Source organism: Hippopotamus amphibius, chromosome 2 (genome assembly GCF_030028045.1).
Source record: "Hippopotamus amphibius kiboko isolate mHipAmp2 chromosome 2, mHipAmp2.hap2, whole genome shotgun sequence".
Classification (NCBI taxonomy): domain Eukaryota; kingdom Metazoa; phylum Chordata; class Mammalia; order Artiodactyla; family Hippopotamidae; genus Hippopotamus; species Hippopotamus amphibius.
Window position 1 is genome coordinate 166,668,683 of NC_080187.1, and position 16,053 is coordinate 166,684,735.

Below are 16,053 nucleotides of genomic sequence, written 5' to 3' on the forward strand. Positions count from 1 at the left end.
AAGGCCTGCACTCACATCGGAGAGGCACCTTGGCCTCTCTAACACTCCACAAGCCGTGCCATAAGACACAAAACATCGCTCTCTGCTTTGAGATCCAAAACAGCCCCTTACGCACCACCCTGTTACCAATAACAGCCCTTTGCTTAGTGTCGATCTGTGTCCATTTAGTGTCATGCAGGGCCTGCCAAATTTAAATCTTTTCTCCTTAAATTCTCACCAGTTGTGACTACTGAGCTTCTAACTGAGTATGAAAAAAGGTTGCCCATTTTCCCTTGGAGAGCTTGTGGATCCTCATGAATGTTCTCACCCAGACAAAAAAGAATAAAAAGTTTTGTGTAGGAGAAATAATAATGAGGAGGAGTGAGGAGAGTGGAAGATTGGAAGTGGTACTATAAATTAAACTTCTAGAAACTTGAGAAATAATTCAGCTTCTAAAATGTTTATCAGCGTGTTCAGAAATATTTAGGTACATTATTTTACTTGGTCAAGTAGACCTGGTTCTAATCATTAGGTTGGTTCTATCTGGTCAGATGAATTCCTCTCTCGCTTCTCAAGAAGAGTGACTGTATTGCAGTTTTGATAATAAATACAGTGAGATGCAAGATGAAACAGTATCCAGAAGTTATGAACAAATGGACCTTTTCCCAAATATCCCAATTTTTGGAAGTGTCTGTTTCTCTGGAGCTGTGTATACCGACTGATAGAATTTCATTGAGTTAGTGCTTCCCTGTACTATTTATCTATTTATTTATTTTTATTTTCAGCTGTGTGGGGTCTTTGTTGCTGTGCACAGGCTTTCTCTAGTTGCAGCAAGCGGGGGCTACTGTTCATTGAGGTGTGTGGGCTTCCCAGTGCAGTGGCTTCTCTTGTTGTGGAGCACGGGCTCTAGGCGTGTGGGCTTCAGTAGTTGCAGCACGTGGGCTCAGTAGTTGTGGCTCACAGACTCTAGAGTGCAGGCTCAGTAATTGTGGCACGTGGGCTTAGTTGCTGCACGGCATGTGGAATCTTCCCGGATCAGGGATCGAACCCATGTCTCCTGCATTGGCAGGTAGGTTCTTAACCACGGCACCACCAGGGAAATCCCCCTGTACTTTTAAAAGTCAGCTTCAGGACTTCTCTGGTGACACAGTGGTTAAGACTCCATGCTCCCAATGCAGGGGGCCTGGGTTCAATTCCTGGTCAGAGAACTAGAACCCTCATGCATGCTGCAACTAAAGATCCTGCACATGGCAACGAAGACCCAGCGCAGCCAAATAAATAAATAAATAAATAAATTTTTTAAAGTCAGCTTTTTTTCTGGTAGGTAAAGAAAAAAGTCTCATCTCTTTCTCTCTCTATTTTAAGTTGCATTAAAAATCTAGTCTTTGGTTCTGCCATATTGTTTCAGAAGCACATGTGCACATGCATGTGCACATAAGCTGCATATTCATCATTGACTGTTACAGGCTAGGATTCTATAAAATGCTGTAGTTACCCTTGTGGGCCATTTTCGAAGGGAGAGGCTCTAACCTTTTCAGCTTTGCACTGTGTTTATGTCATGCTTTTCCAGCTTCTCCCTGGTGTCTCCGTGGCAGTGATCGACGGGACGGTCTCTTTCCAGATTATGTCTTTCGGCTTTCTAGTGAGCTCATAAACTGAGGCTGGGCCCCTGTCAGTTCAGTCAGGTCAGATCCTATGAGAATATGTGTCCCTAAAACCACTCTTCTTGAATTTTCCACATGATCTGCTTACCTTCCAGTTCACTTTCTATATGTAGATCAAGTCTGACAGTCGAAGCTCTCAACTTGTTGACATGCAGAGTTATTTTCTTCCTCAGTAGAAATGCTCCTTTTTTATTTTATGAATATATAGTGTGTGGCATTAGGTTGCATTGCCTTCAAGTATGAGGAGAGGTCATCTTACTTGTATTACGTCTTCCCTTTCCTCCAGGAACCGACAGATTTGTAGGATGTCAGTAACTGGCATTTTGAAAGAACAGTGCATGTAATTTGTAACAATTCTCCAACAGGTCTAGTGCTTTCCCTGGAAAGGGTGGATTGCTTAAGAAAATAGTAAGGTTCTTTTATCCTTCATTTCTGTTTACTTAAATAGAGTGAGGCAATATAAAAGTTAATGTAACTTTGAAGACTGCTTTAGCATTCAGCAAATCCAGATCACCTTGTATTTTTAATAAGAGATTAAATGTTATTACTGTGAAAGTTTTCACAAATTGCTGCAGACATTAAAAATGGATTCTCCACTGTAAAACAGCATCTGTCACCACTAAGCAGGGGGCACACTTTTTAAAATTTCTGCTCTGTAGCAGTCCTTTGACGGTTATGAAAAGGTGTTGATTAGATTTTATTTATGCTGTATATATAGGGTATCCAACTGAGGAGCCAAACTCATTTGTCTGGCACACTTGGCAGGTAGTTCAGGGCTTGTAGAATCAGAATTGTAACAGAACAACACTGAAAAGTTTAAAACTCGCCAAGCACTCTACCCTCTACTCAGCGGATTACAGGGCATAGCAACATGGGTGTTCCTGTGCGAACCCCATTTCCCAGAGGTCTTCAGACTTGTCTGTTGCCCAGGAACTGCTCTGTGCTGGAAAATCCCAGGCTCCCCGTGTCTGAGGTGAAATACTCGTCTGAGTGTTGTTGACAGAAGTCGATTGTTTCCTTTTGCTTCATAAAATAGCCTCAGACTAAGATTCACAGCCTTGTTTTACTAGCAGCGACTGTGGGAGGGGTGAGATAATCATTTCCAAGTGGGATAAACAGGTTTCAGAGCCCATAAAAGAAACCTCTAGGCAGTTCAAAGATTAGGAGGACTCAGTTGTCCTAAACAGAATTTTAACTGCTAATGGTAGCCAACATAGTCATTGCGTGGCAAGACACTTCAGGATCCACACCTAGTGCGTCTTCTTCAGGGAACTCCTATTCTGAATGACCTTTCATCTCCACCATGGAAGTGGTTTATCTTTTCTTCGAACCTTCGTACATATGGGCACTTATTCTGTGTGAGGTGGTATTCCAGAAGTTGGTGATACAGTGAGGAAGAAAAATGTCAAGATCCCCCTCACATGGAACTTATATTCTACTGAAGGGAGACAGTTAAAAACTAATAAATAGGTAAATAAGACAGTTGTGCTCTGCAGTAATGGCTCTAGAGGGGACAGGATGATGTGCGAGAGAGTAACACAGAGTGGCGGGCATGTGGGCAGGAAGTGAGGTGATCTGGAGGCCTCCTGGAAAAGGTGATATGTGACCTGGAATCTGAAGAATAAGACAGAACCCTGTATGCCTATAGAAGGGAAGAGCACACATTGTTGACAGTAACAGTTATCATGTGTCCAGAATTCAACTGGATAGTAAACTCATTGGGCACAGAGATTTATTTACCGATCTTTGTATGTCCTGTAGCATCTGACGTGTGCCGTCAGGTAGGATTTGTCCCAGGAAACACTTGCTAAATTAGGTAGCTCCGTCTTGATGGCAGTAGGAGCAAACTGTCATGAGGTGCTATTCTGCACAGTTCTTTGATAATCAAAAAATGCTAGGTTTTAAAACTTCTAGAATAAAAGATTAATGTTTGGTTGGCTCTTTTCCACACAGGTGTGCTGATGTCTTTTAAGCAGAACAGCACCTGAATAGGAAAGTAGGCAGGCCACTGAGTGATACTTACGCATAGAAGCTGTGTGTTCTGCTAATCGTCATGTTCTAGAAAACATGCATGACTCAGACGCTGTCCTCTGAACACAGACATGCTGCTTGAAAGGCTCTTCTGTAGGTCAAGGTTAAGGGGTTCACAGTATTTTCACATTGCAATTTGGCATGTAGAACATACTATTACTTCATTATTCTCATTTCCTGTGAACTCTTCCTTCATGACTTCAGTGAAGGAAAGAAAGTGCTTTCTATTTTTATATTAACATGAAAACGGGATGTGAGAACTGGGAGAGACTAAAAAGAGAGGAATCATTACTATCATGTCAAACAAGACTACTTGAGTTCATAGCTCTGCTTCTTATACTCTGTGTGATCTTGGGCAAAGGATGTAATCTCTCTATGATTCAGTTTCCTGATCTGTAAGAGAAGAAACCTGGTGGTCATGAGGTTTAAATAAGTTGATGAATGTAAAGTGCTATGAAAAGAATCTGGTACATACAAAGATGATAGTGTTGTATGTCATTATCTAGTTCAGAGGTCTCAGACTCCCTGTGACCACATTTATGCCCCAAATCAGTTGACTGGCACAATGTTTCAGAATTTTTTCAGTTGCTAATGTTTACAAATAGAGTTCTTTGGTAAAGCAACTAGATTTTCTGCTTCTTTTGCAAAACTAAGAAGTCTGGAAACATAGGGCTTTTATACTCACGTGCAGCAATTAGTTGTGTTTGAGCCATGGCCATCCCTTTTAAACTGAGCCTGTCCTCTCCAATGTAACGTAGTCTCCACCATTCTCTATTGCATCCCTGACACCCATTGATATTAGCAGCCTACAGGAATGTATTGATGTTTGATTTTGCCACTTGTCTTCTTTCAGAGCAAAAGGGTTCTGGCAGATTTTGTATGCATGTTGGATATGCCAAGTAGGGATGAGCAGTAGGCAGACAAGTACAGAGAAAATTCCAGTGGGAAACATTCCTTAGCCAAGTGTACTCTCTTAAAATTGAAACCCTATAGAGCAAGTGTGTCAGTGTTACAATGCATATAATACTAAATTTTTTTAAAAGCTTATGTTAGCCTGTGTTTTGAACATCTCTCTTGAAATGTCTCCTCCATTATTTGCATGCATTTATTTCTTGAAAACATTCGTTTTTGTTTAGTTCAAGCAATGCTTATTATTTATCATGTACCAGGCACTTCTTTCCATTAACAGAGGACAAATGTGATTAAGATGCAGTACTTCCCTTAGGAGCTTATTGTGTGATGATTAAGCACAAAAAGAGTCCCCAAAATGAGAAGTCCAAAAAGAGATGTCAACATGTACACTAAAGTGTTCTCTACTTTTCTATTTCTCTTTGACTCAAGGGGAGTTTATGTCACCCCAAAGCCAGTCCCCATTATGGGCCTGTGAAATGGATTTTAGTTAATAATAAACACAAATATTTTAATACTGGAGAAGTTTTCATTTGAATCTTGTTTTTTGTACAGTGACTTTTGTCTCTCAGGAAATCTTATGTTTGATTTTTACATAAATGACAACAAGAAACCACAAGTAAAAGCAACTTTCCCCCTGTTTTCTAGCTTTAGTAATAAAGAGAATTCATTTTGAACTGTGAAGTGGAATATATACCTTGTTGGGAAATTGTTTCAGAGTCCTGTTGAATGTTAAAAGATGTGCTGGCAGTTGGAGTTTCCATAATGTAATCTAAGCAGTCATTTCCTGGGATGGTTCCAAACTCGCTGAGTCATCAATTTAATATACTAGGTTAAAAAACAAATTCAGTCTCTAGAAAAGCAAGATGCATTGTCTCTGTAAGTAGGTGTTCAGTGCATATAGTTTTAACTTTGGCAGTCATTTCAAATGAAATACTGTTAGCATGAGGATGTTACAGACACTTCAGGAAACCACAGCTTTAAAAAAAAATTTAATATCTGTAATCTTTATTTAATACTTAATCCTGGCTTTAAAATTCAGCTTTCATCATTTTTCTGTTCTCGTAGTCTCTCCCGTCAATGATGTGGTACCTCTAACAGGGAGATCAAAAAAGAGATCTTTATACTTTTCATCATCTGTAATTTGTCAAATCAGATCATTTATATCAATCCATCCCAATATCATATTGTACAGTGATGTCAGTTATCACAAAAGTTCCATACCTATAATTTTTTCCACACTCCTCTCAGGAAAAGAAAATTCATAGGACCAATGGCTAATATAAAACTGTAAAATTTTAGAAGCATATCCTCCTGCCTGTGCTTACCATGATTATAGAGATGGGAATTTTATATCTGTTCAGTGTTTTGAGCCAGTTTTTTCTCTGCAAATAATAATGAAGCAGAATGAAACAAAATGTTGCTGTTGCCTTTCCAAAACATTTCCACTTTCCCCCCTACTCCAGTAAAAAACCGAAAAACAAAAAAACAGACCAACAAAAAAAACCCACTCATTCTGCAGATTGTCCAGGTTCACCAAATACTCAGTGCCAAACTAGAACAGCAAGTAGCAGTGAAAATTAATTTAAACACCATTTAGTTGACCTAGTAAAACTAGTGTTGATGGGTAAGGGAGAGTTTCCTCTTTACCAGAATTAAAGAAAGATCTTATTTAAAACTGTAAAGAACTGTACACATTATAATTAAGTATATAAATAAACAAGTAAAAAATAAAAGGAAATAAGTTAATGAAGTTCAGTGATACCGTATCTCCATATCTCTTTACTTTGCAATAATGTATGACATCCATGAAAGCCTGTTAGTTGTCAGCTTTACCCTTTGAATTACTAAGTCTATTTTCATATCGAAATTATCTTAAAGTCCAAGCTAGCTGAATTTAGATCAATGAGATTTTTTGAACCACCCCCTCTTTCTTTTAAAACTACTAATTTCTAAATTTTTGCCTACTCTGTAAATTGATGTATCAAACAAAATCTACTGTAATTGTGGATTTCTGGCGTATAAACCTTCAAATAAACCTTCACATAAAAATTGAAATAACAACTAGTAACTTTCTTAAAATAGCAATGGAATATGAATTATTAATCAAAATGTATCACTGATTCTGAAAATCCTTAGAAGCGTTTGGTTTGCTTTCATATTATTAGAAGGGATTTTTGGCAGGATTCCAGCAATGATGTTTTTAAACATTTATATAAACAGTGGTATATAAATAGATATTACAAATATAAATTTATATTACAGGTCAATGGCCTTATTTCATAGGATCTTATTTTTCTGTTTGTTTTACAATCTGTTATATATAAATAAAAGCTTTTTTTCACACTTTGAAGAATGGATAGATATGTCAGTCTCGATAAGCATTTACAAAGTCATCAGATAGTGACTCAGTCTTCTCTTTTTGTCTTAGATCTTAGATTTGCTACATGACAAGGAAAAGCATGTGCAAATGTGTATGTGTAAACTCTCAGAAACATAGAATACAGTTCTGTAGACTAAACTTCCCTTTCCCAAAGTGTTTATCTAGTAAAATTAAACAATTCAATCTCCTTCCAGCAATAAATCAGTTCCCACATGCATGCAACCCATCTCAAGATTGTAAAACTTTACTTTTTCACTTAGAAATAGAGGCCACATTGAAAATGATTGATTATGTTTGGAACTATAAGAAAAGGGAATGATAAGTATTTCTGGTTGTGTTGCTAGTTGATTTCAATTTTAAATGTCATAAGTGACAAGAGGACACATTATTAATGCTGTTAAAATCTTTAATTGCTACTGTATCTTAAATGCTATTAAAGTCTTAAGTTTTGACACTATAAATTATGCAGTTTGTGAGTTGTTATTCTGCGCCAAGGACACATGTGGCTGTGTGAATCTCATTATTGCCTGAATACCTGTGTAGCACAGACTCTGGGCCGCAAAGTAACACCCTATTTTTTTTCCCTAAAGTCATGTAATGTTTTAAAATTCCTTATGTAATCCTGCCTTGAAGGTAATAAATGAAATGACTTCTCAAGAATAATTCTGGTTCTTGTAGTTTATGGCAGTGTTTATGTGAGTGTTACCATGTTGGATGAAGAGAAAACATTCAGTTTTATCAGATTGCCTCTTGTTCTTCTAAGTGATTTTGTCCCATGGCATATGAGTAGTCCTACATCAGACTGGTTTTGTTAACACAGCCTAGAATTAGATCTCTGAAGTTAAGGAAAATAACTGAAAGATGATTTGGTCAACTTTTCATATGATTTTCCAAATCTGATAGCATTTTTAAAGTCTGCTGAGAAAGTGTGACATCACGTCAGCTTTTATTCTGAGTGTTGAAACTTTCCAACTATGGAAAAATATCACTTTTCATTTTAGTGTATACTTAAATCTGGCCCATTGGATATAGTTCAAACAGGGACCTAACCCTATGAAATTTAATTTTTTTCCAGTAAAATTCAATTCCATTGAAGATATTTATTCAATATATATATGGTTCTGGTTTGGCAAACCTTTGACTCGTCTTTAAAAGCGCCCTAGATGTCTCTGCAAGAGCTGAGCCCTTCCAGAATGATTATGCTTTATAGTTTTATTTTATGGAATTGAAATTATACATGTAACTGTAGACATGACATCCCTAAGTAGAACTTCATCTCAAATTTCTTTTTGTTGCAGCTGGTAAATCTGCAAATCAAAAATTTCCCGTTTGGTAATAAATGGTATTACCTATCAGTGCAGATAGACATTGAAAGGGATGGAAATTATATGTAAATGTGATTTGTTTCTTATCTGATCAGTAATTATTTCAAATTAGAAATTAACTGAGTAACGTGATAATACAAGGGCTCTAGAAGCAGACAAATGTAGGTTCAGATTTTGGCTCAACTGTTTACTAATTTTTGACCTAAAAGAGTATATTTAAATTTTAAGAGCTTAGGTGCCTCAACTATAGATAACAAGGCCTGTCTTGTATGGGGCCTAACACAGTGAATATTAAGAGTTAATACTAAGTTAAGAGCTTAATAAATGAGATATATAATTATAGTAACTATTAACAAGTAATTCAGTTCTTTTATTCCAATGATTCTTTTTCCTGATGACTCCCAAGAACATTTCCATGATATCAAGAGATATCATAAAATTGTTCAAAAACATTGGAAACACAGTTAATTTTAATTCTTTTTTTTTTTAATCTATGTACTGAGCTGATTAATTACAAAATGAGAGACAGGAGTGCACAGAGATATAATTGTAACCAAAACGTTAATATTTGCGTATCTTAATATAATCCAGTCACTATGTTTTTCAGTTATATAAATGATAATATAGTTTTAACCCTTCACTTTTGTATGGTTGAGGAGTAATTTTAAATTATATTTATTTTTTTCTTGGAGGGAATCCAAAGAAACTATAGGTCCTGTTAGATGAAGTACTATATTGGACAGTCTGGGGGAATTTACTTTTCATTTTTTATCTTCTTGAACTGCTTGCATTTTCTACTTGTAAAACTTTAGAAAATATCAGTGAAGTAATATATACAGTGGGATTAAGAACCATTTTTTGGTTCGCTTTCAACTTTGTATCTCTGTGTTAAAACTAATGAAATTGAAAAGCTGAAAATTATTTGAAAGTCCTAGAAATCAGGTTCAAATAGTCTTATCTCCAGTTCTTTTCATTTTTCTTTTCATTCTATAAAAACAAAGTAACTCAAATAAGAAATTAAGGGGAAATAAATTACATTAATGAACAGAAATATAGTTTCAGTTTATTCCTCTTACACTCTTAAGGATCAAAGCACTAAATACAATAGTAAAAAAAAGGCCATTTAAAAATACATAAATGTATTATGCTGTGTCAAAGTCACTCACATCTTACCATATCACTCTGAGAGCATCACTACTGTCTGAACAACTGGATGTGTTTTATTGGGAAAATGATTTTTCTCCTTGTGTCAGTGTTTCTGCACTAGTGCTTTGGCTCAGTAATAAATATGTGAGACCTTTTGTTGGACCATAAAATAGATAAAAGTAAAAATAAATATACATAAATATGTAAATCAGATAGTCTCTTACATCTTACTGTCCTTTATTGTTTTTCTAACATGTAGCAGAAGTCACCATCGGAGTCATTCATTGGTCGAGAGAAGAGGTCGAATTCCCAGTCGTACATTGGACGACCCATCCAGCTTGACAAGATCTTGCTGAGCAAAGTTAAAGTGCCGCACACGTTCGTCATCCACTCTTACACCCGGCCAACGGTCTGCCAGTACTGCAAGAAGCTTCTCAAGGGGCTCTTCAGGCAGGGCCTGCAGTGCAAAGGTAAGGATGACCTTGCCACCAAGTATTTGTCACCAGCCAGAGTTTTATCCTCACCTGTCTGAAATTACTGTTTTTCCCACACCTCCTCTGGTGAATGCTTGGTTTTGATTGGTTTTCTTTTAAAATGATTGTGATTAGATTGCAGATTCAACTGTCATAAACGTTGTGCATCCAAAGTACCCAACAACTGCCTTGGCGAAGTGACCATTAACGGAGGTAGGTAAAAGGTCAGCTGTCACGTCTATGCTTTTTTTTTCCCTCTTAAGGCATGTGTCAGTTAGGACATAGCGGGATTTTTTTACTTTTAATTTTTTCCATGCAGGTACTTGTGACCCAGCCCAAAGTAAATTATGGCCTCTGTCCTGCTTTACCGTAGAAAAGCAACACATCATTGCATTATGATAAAGACCATAGATTTTCTTGATTTTTACATGGTGAACCTAGTACTGAGAACTTGGATATCCAGGATTTCTTCCCCCGCTCTCTTGTTTTCTACACCTATCCTCGTGTATTCAGAAGTGTAGAAATTGTTGGAATGCCTACAAGTTATACCTATCAGTCCCTTCCTCCATCCTTTTCATTACAGGCATTGAGACAGAAGTTAACTTTTCTTCCTGTCTGTCAAGGAAGGGAAGAATCACAGAAATTGACCCACCAGGAAATAGTTACCTACTTTCTTCCTCCACCCAGTTACTACTCTCATTATGAATGTGCTTGTTAACCTGCATCTTTGATAATAATGAAAGGAACTTTAATTCAGACAATTAAAATTGACATATCCTTTTCTATATTGGGGAATATTCCTTTGGGAAAACTGGAATTGCATAAATTAGGATTGAAGAAATCGTCAGAAAAATGCTGTGTCCTAAAGGAACACCTCTCATTTTCTTCCCTGGTAGAATTCCTAGTGGATTCTGATCAAATATTTGACTTAGTATCCCGGCTGACTTTTTCCATAGATAGTAGACTGTGTTATACTTTCAGGCTGTTATCAGTTTGCTGATTCCTCGGGGAAGAAAACCGATGATAAAAGACCGGAGAAACAGATTATTTCTGTTGCTAAAGTCCTGAGGAACAAGTGGTTATCTGTGTTCTCCAACTTTCTTCTGTAGAAGAAGAAGAGAAAGCTCTCTAGGAAAACATGCCCTTAGTAGTTTCTGGCTTTGAGATGGATGAATTAGCTGCCAAAATCAAAAGCTTGGCAATCTTCCCACTTTCTGTGGCATATGGTATTGATTTTGTTCAAGCCCAGGAAATGTCAATGTGTGCTTGATAACTAGAACCAAGGGGATACAGCGTAGTTTATGTTATGTTGATTAATTTGAAATTGCATTTTTCCATACAGTCGGAAAAATCTGGAAAAATGTGCATTTTTCAAGCTTGGCAGGCCAGGGTCTCTGATCAATCTATTTTCTAATTTTAAAGTAAGTACTTTGCAGTAATTAGTAATTATAATTTACTACATTACCATCAACTATATAAAGACAGGATTCACTATTACTTCAAATATCAAATATCTTAGGTTTATGTGACCAATTTAATGTATTGGAATCCATGATTTTAAAAGTTACTGGAATATCAAGAATCAGTGACCTTGAGTGTTCTTGCATGTCAAAGTTTTCCACATCCTCTCACATATTTATTTTTCCCACCAGTGCTGTGCTACTGAAATAAGATTAGTTTCCTCTTCACTGATGCCTGGTATCACTTTGCTTCCTAGCACTTAGTTTCTGTCTCACCCTTGGCTTCCTTCCAAGGCTTCCTATGACTTTTCGTGCTTTTTGGCTTAGGGGCACAAAAGACAAAGCATCTGCTGGTAAAATTATACATTCGTCCTCTCATATATTCAGGTACTTAGAACTAAAATTTAAAAGGAAGGCGAAAGAAAAGAACAGTCCTTCACAGAACGATATTTTGGGGACTTCCAATTGATTTGTTTTAGAATTGCCTAACTTTCTCTTAAGTCCTGGCTCCAGGATTCCAGGCTTATCTTCATGGGTGCAAAACAATGTTTTAGATTTGCTTAGCCCTGGGGCAGAGTCTGATGTAGTCATGGAAGAAGGGAGCGATGACAATGACAGTGAAAGAAACAGTGCACTCATGGATGACATGGAAGAGGCAATGGTCCAGGATGCTGAGATGGTGATGGCAGAGTGCCAGAACGACAGTGGGGAAATGCAGGATCCAGACCCGGACCACGAGGACTCCAACAGAACCATCAGGTGAGGGCTGCAATTCCATCCTTGGTCAGACAGGGGAGCCTCCAGTGGTATTTACTTTTTGAAGCTCCTTGATCTTTTTATCTGTTATAGAAGAAACTTAAAGTGTGAGTTTACAGGCATGCCTCGTTTGCTTGCGTTATTGCACTTCGCAGATATTCCGTGTGTTTACAAACTGAAGGTTTGCGGCAGCTTTGGGTAGCGCATGTCTATCAGTGCCGTTTTTCCAACAGCATTTGCTCACTTTGTGTCTCTCTGTCACATTTTAGTCATTCTTACAAAATTTCAAACTTGTTCATTATTATTATATTTGTTAGGGTGATCTGTGTTTAGCAGTCTTTGAGGTTACTGTTGTAATTGTTTGGGGGCACCACAAACCTTGCCAGTGTAATGCAGTATACTCACTCACTAAATGCTGCGTGTGTTCCGACTGTCCCACCAACCAGCCGTTCTCCTGTCTCTCTCCATTTCCTCAGGCCTCCCCATTCCCTGAGATACAACAATATTGAAATTATGCCAGTTAATAACCCTACACTGGCCTCTCAGTGTTCTAGTGAAAGAAAGTCATACGTCTCTCACTTTAAATCAAAAGCTAGAAATGAGTAAGATTAGTGAGGAAAGCATGTCGGAAGCTGAGATGCGCCAAAAGCTAGGCCTCCTGAGCTCAACAGTCAGCCAAGTTGTCAATGCATAGTAAAAGTTCTTGATACAATTAAAAGTGCTACTTCAGTAAACACATGAATAATAAGAAAGCAAAACAACATTATTGCTGATGGAAAAAAGTTTCAGTAGTCTTGATAGAAGGTCAAACCAGCCACAACATTCCCTTAAGGCAAAACCTAATCCAGACCAAGGTCCCTAATTCTTTTCAATTCTACAAAAACCGAGAAAGGTGAGGAAGTTGCAGGAGAAGAGTTTGAAGCTAGTAGAAACTGGTTCACAGGGTTTAAGGAAAGAAGCCATCTCCGTAACATAGAAAGACAGGGGCAAGCATCAAGTACTGATGTAGAAGCTGCAGCAAGCTACCAAAAGATCTAGTTAAGATTATGAGGATGACTGCACTAAACATGACATTTTCAACATAGACAAAACAGCCTTATATTGGAGGACAATGCCATCTAGGACTTTCGCAGCTAGAGAGAAGACGACGCCTGGCTTCAAAGCTTCAAAGGACAGGCTGACTCTGCAGCTGGTAACTTCTAAGTTGAAGCCAGTGTTCATTTACCATTTTGCAAATCTTAGGGCCATTAAGAATTATGCCAAAACCAGTCTGCTTATGCCCTATAAATGGAACGACAAAGCCTGGATGGCAGCACCTCTGTTTACAACATAGTTTACTGAATATTTTAAGTCCACTGTTGAGACTTTTTGCTCAGAATAAAGATTCCTTTCAAAATCCTACTGCTCACTGACAATGTACCTGGTCACCCAAGAGCTGTGACGGAGATGGACGATGAGATTCATGTTGTTTTCATGCCTGCTCACATAGCATCCATTTTGGAGCCCATAGATCAAGGAGTAATTTCAACTTTCTAGTCTCTATTTAAGAGATACATTTTGTAAGGTTATCACTGAATCTGGGCAAAGCCAACTGAAAACCTCCTGGAAAGGATTTACCATTCTAGATGTCATTAAGAACGTTCATTATTAATGGGAAGAGGTGAAAATATCAACATTAACAGGAGTTTGGAAGAAGTTGTTTCCATACCTACGGATGACTTTGAGTGGTTCAAAACTTCAGTGGAGGAAGTAACCACTAATATGGTGGAAATAGCATGAGAACTAGAATTAGAAGTGGAGCCTGAAGATATGACTGCAGTATCATGATAAAACTTTAAGGGTTGAGAAGAGGAAGTGGTTTCTTGAGATGGAATCTACTCCTGATGAAGATGCTATGAAGTTTGTTGAAATGACAAGAAAAGGATTTAGGATATTACGTACATTTAGTTGATAAAGCAGTGGCAGGGTTTGGGAGGATTGACTCCAATTTTGAAAGAAGTTCTGTGGGTAAAATGCTATAAAACAGCATTGCTTTCTACAAAGAAGTCATTTGTGAAAGAAATAGTCAGTCGAAGCAGCAGACTTTATTGTTGTCCTGTTTTAAGAAATTTCCACAGTCTCACCAGCCTTTAGCCATCTCCATCAGTCCACAGCCATCAACAGTAAGGCAAGACTCTCCACCAGCAAAGAAAAATCACATTTCCCCTGAAGGCTAAGATGATGTTAGCATTTTTAGCAACAAACTAATTTTTAATTAAGGTACATACATTGTTTTCTTAGGCATAGTGCAATTGCACACTTCATAGACTACAGAATAGTGTAAACATAACTTATATATATACCAGGAAACCCCAAAATTTGTGACTTGCCATATTTGCTTTATCTCTGTGGTCTAGAACCAAACCTGCAGTATCTCCGAGGTATACCTATAATTTATTTATAAATGAGCTATATACTGTAGAGAATACTCCTAAATTTGGAGTTAGGAGGTCGAGATTCCCTTGGAGAGTTATAGTTTGCATCCTTTCCTGGGATTGCCTCATTCTTTGACCCATTTTCTTTTGCATGTGAAGGTTACACGTATTTGCAAACCACAAATTTACTACTAAGTTAATATTTATTCAAAGCTCATCATGTGCAAATATGGAGATAAGGGATCAACCTCAGCAGACACCATCTATTTTATAGCTGGCCCATATTACAAATATCACCTCTGTCTGGACCTTACTGTTCTTGACTTTATTTCAGAAGTGTGTGGAGTTTCATATTTGTGATCTAATTATCTGTGCTTTTGGATTTGTAGATGATCCCCAGTTTTTTATTAGTGGCCAAATCAGGCTGCTGCCTGTTTTGTAATACAGTTGTATTGGAACACAGCCATGCCGGTTCACAGCTATGGCTGCTTTTGCAAAATGACAAAGTCAAGTATTCTGCAAAGCCTGAAATTATTATTACCTGGCTGTTTACAAAAATAGTTTCCAAACCTCTGATTTATGTTATAAAGTGTATTCAAACTTTTATGTCCATTGTACGAATGCCATATTCATTGACTAACTGAAATTGTTCATGAGAGGAGAGCAATAAAATAATTGGATTTTATTCCATTTAATAGCATGAGAAATATCTTTAAAATACTGGAAAATATTAGTCTTGTGACCCCACTGTCTTTCGAAGGTGTATATTTCTTTAGTATCAAAAGATTGGTGTCAGGTAGGGGGCATGCGTTTGGGGGCAGTAAAGGAGAGAGGAAAACACGGAGACAGAAAAGAAAGAGAAAGAAAGAGATGAAGGATGGGCATAATTCCATGAGCAGTAGTTGTTTAAAAGACAGTTTCAACAGCAGATTCTAATTTTTGTGAAATTATCCAGAGACTGAAATTCACAGTAACTGATATTATCTCCAAATGACTGATATTGTGGCTGTAAGATGTAGTAAGCAAATAAGCGTTCATGTGTGATTCTGAATACTGTGGCCTTGGTACACTAAATGGTAATCTACCCAATGTTTACCCCCAAACTGAGCACCCTGTAGTTCAGCCTGAGAAGCACCAAGGTGCTTATTATCAATCCCTCGGGATTGTTAAGGTGCACATATAAAGCACCTGTCGCTCTTGAGAGCAATCCAGATTCTCAACTATGGTACTCTGACAATACCTTTCACTAAAATGGGGTGTGATTTTTTTTTTTTTTTTGACTTTCACTTTGAAATAGCTGAAAATAAGGTTTGATGCAGGAAAAGAAGATCTGTATCTAAAAACATTTCTTTCCTAAAACGTTTTGACTTTTCAAGTCCATCAACAAGCAACAATATCCCACTCATGAGAGTAGTGCAGTCTGTCAAACACACGAAGAGGAAAAGCAGCACGGTGATGAAAGAAGGATGGATGGTCCACTACACCAGCAAGGACACGCTGGTAAGATCCACAG

The 16,053-nt window shown here is 37.6% G+C and overlaps 1 protein-coding gene across 1 annotated transcript in view; it reads left to right on the forward strand.

Annotated features, from left to right (window-relative positions):
- The window catches only part of PRKD1 (protein kinase D1), a 313,425-nt gene that overhangs the window by 237,518 nt on the left and 59,854 nt on the right, over positions 1-16,053 (forward strand). The window contains exons 5-8 of the mRNA XM_057722272.1: positions 9,697-9,907; positions 10,046-10,123; positions 11,925-12,129; positions 15,917-16,040. Coding sequence (XP_057578255.1) covers positions 9,697-9,907; positions 10,046-10,123; positions 11,925-12,129; positions 15,917-16,040 — 618 coding nt within the window. The remainder of the gene's footprint in view (positions 1-9,696; positions 9,908-10,045; positions 10,124-11,924; positions 12,130-15,916; positions 16,041-16,053) is intronic.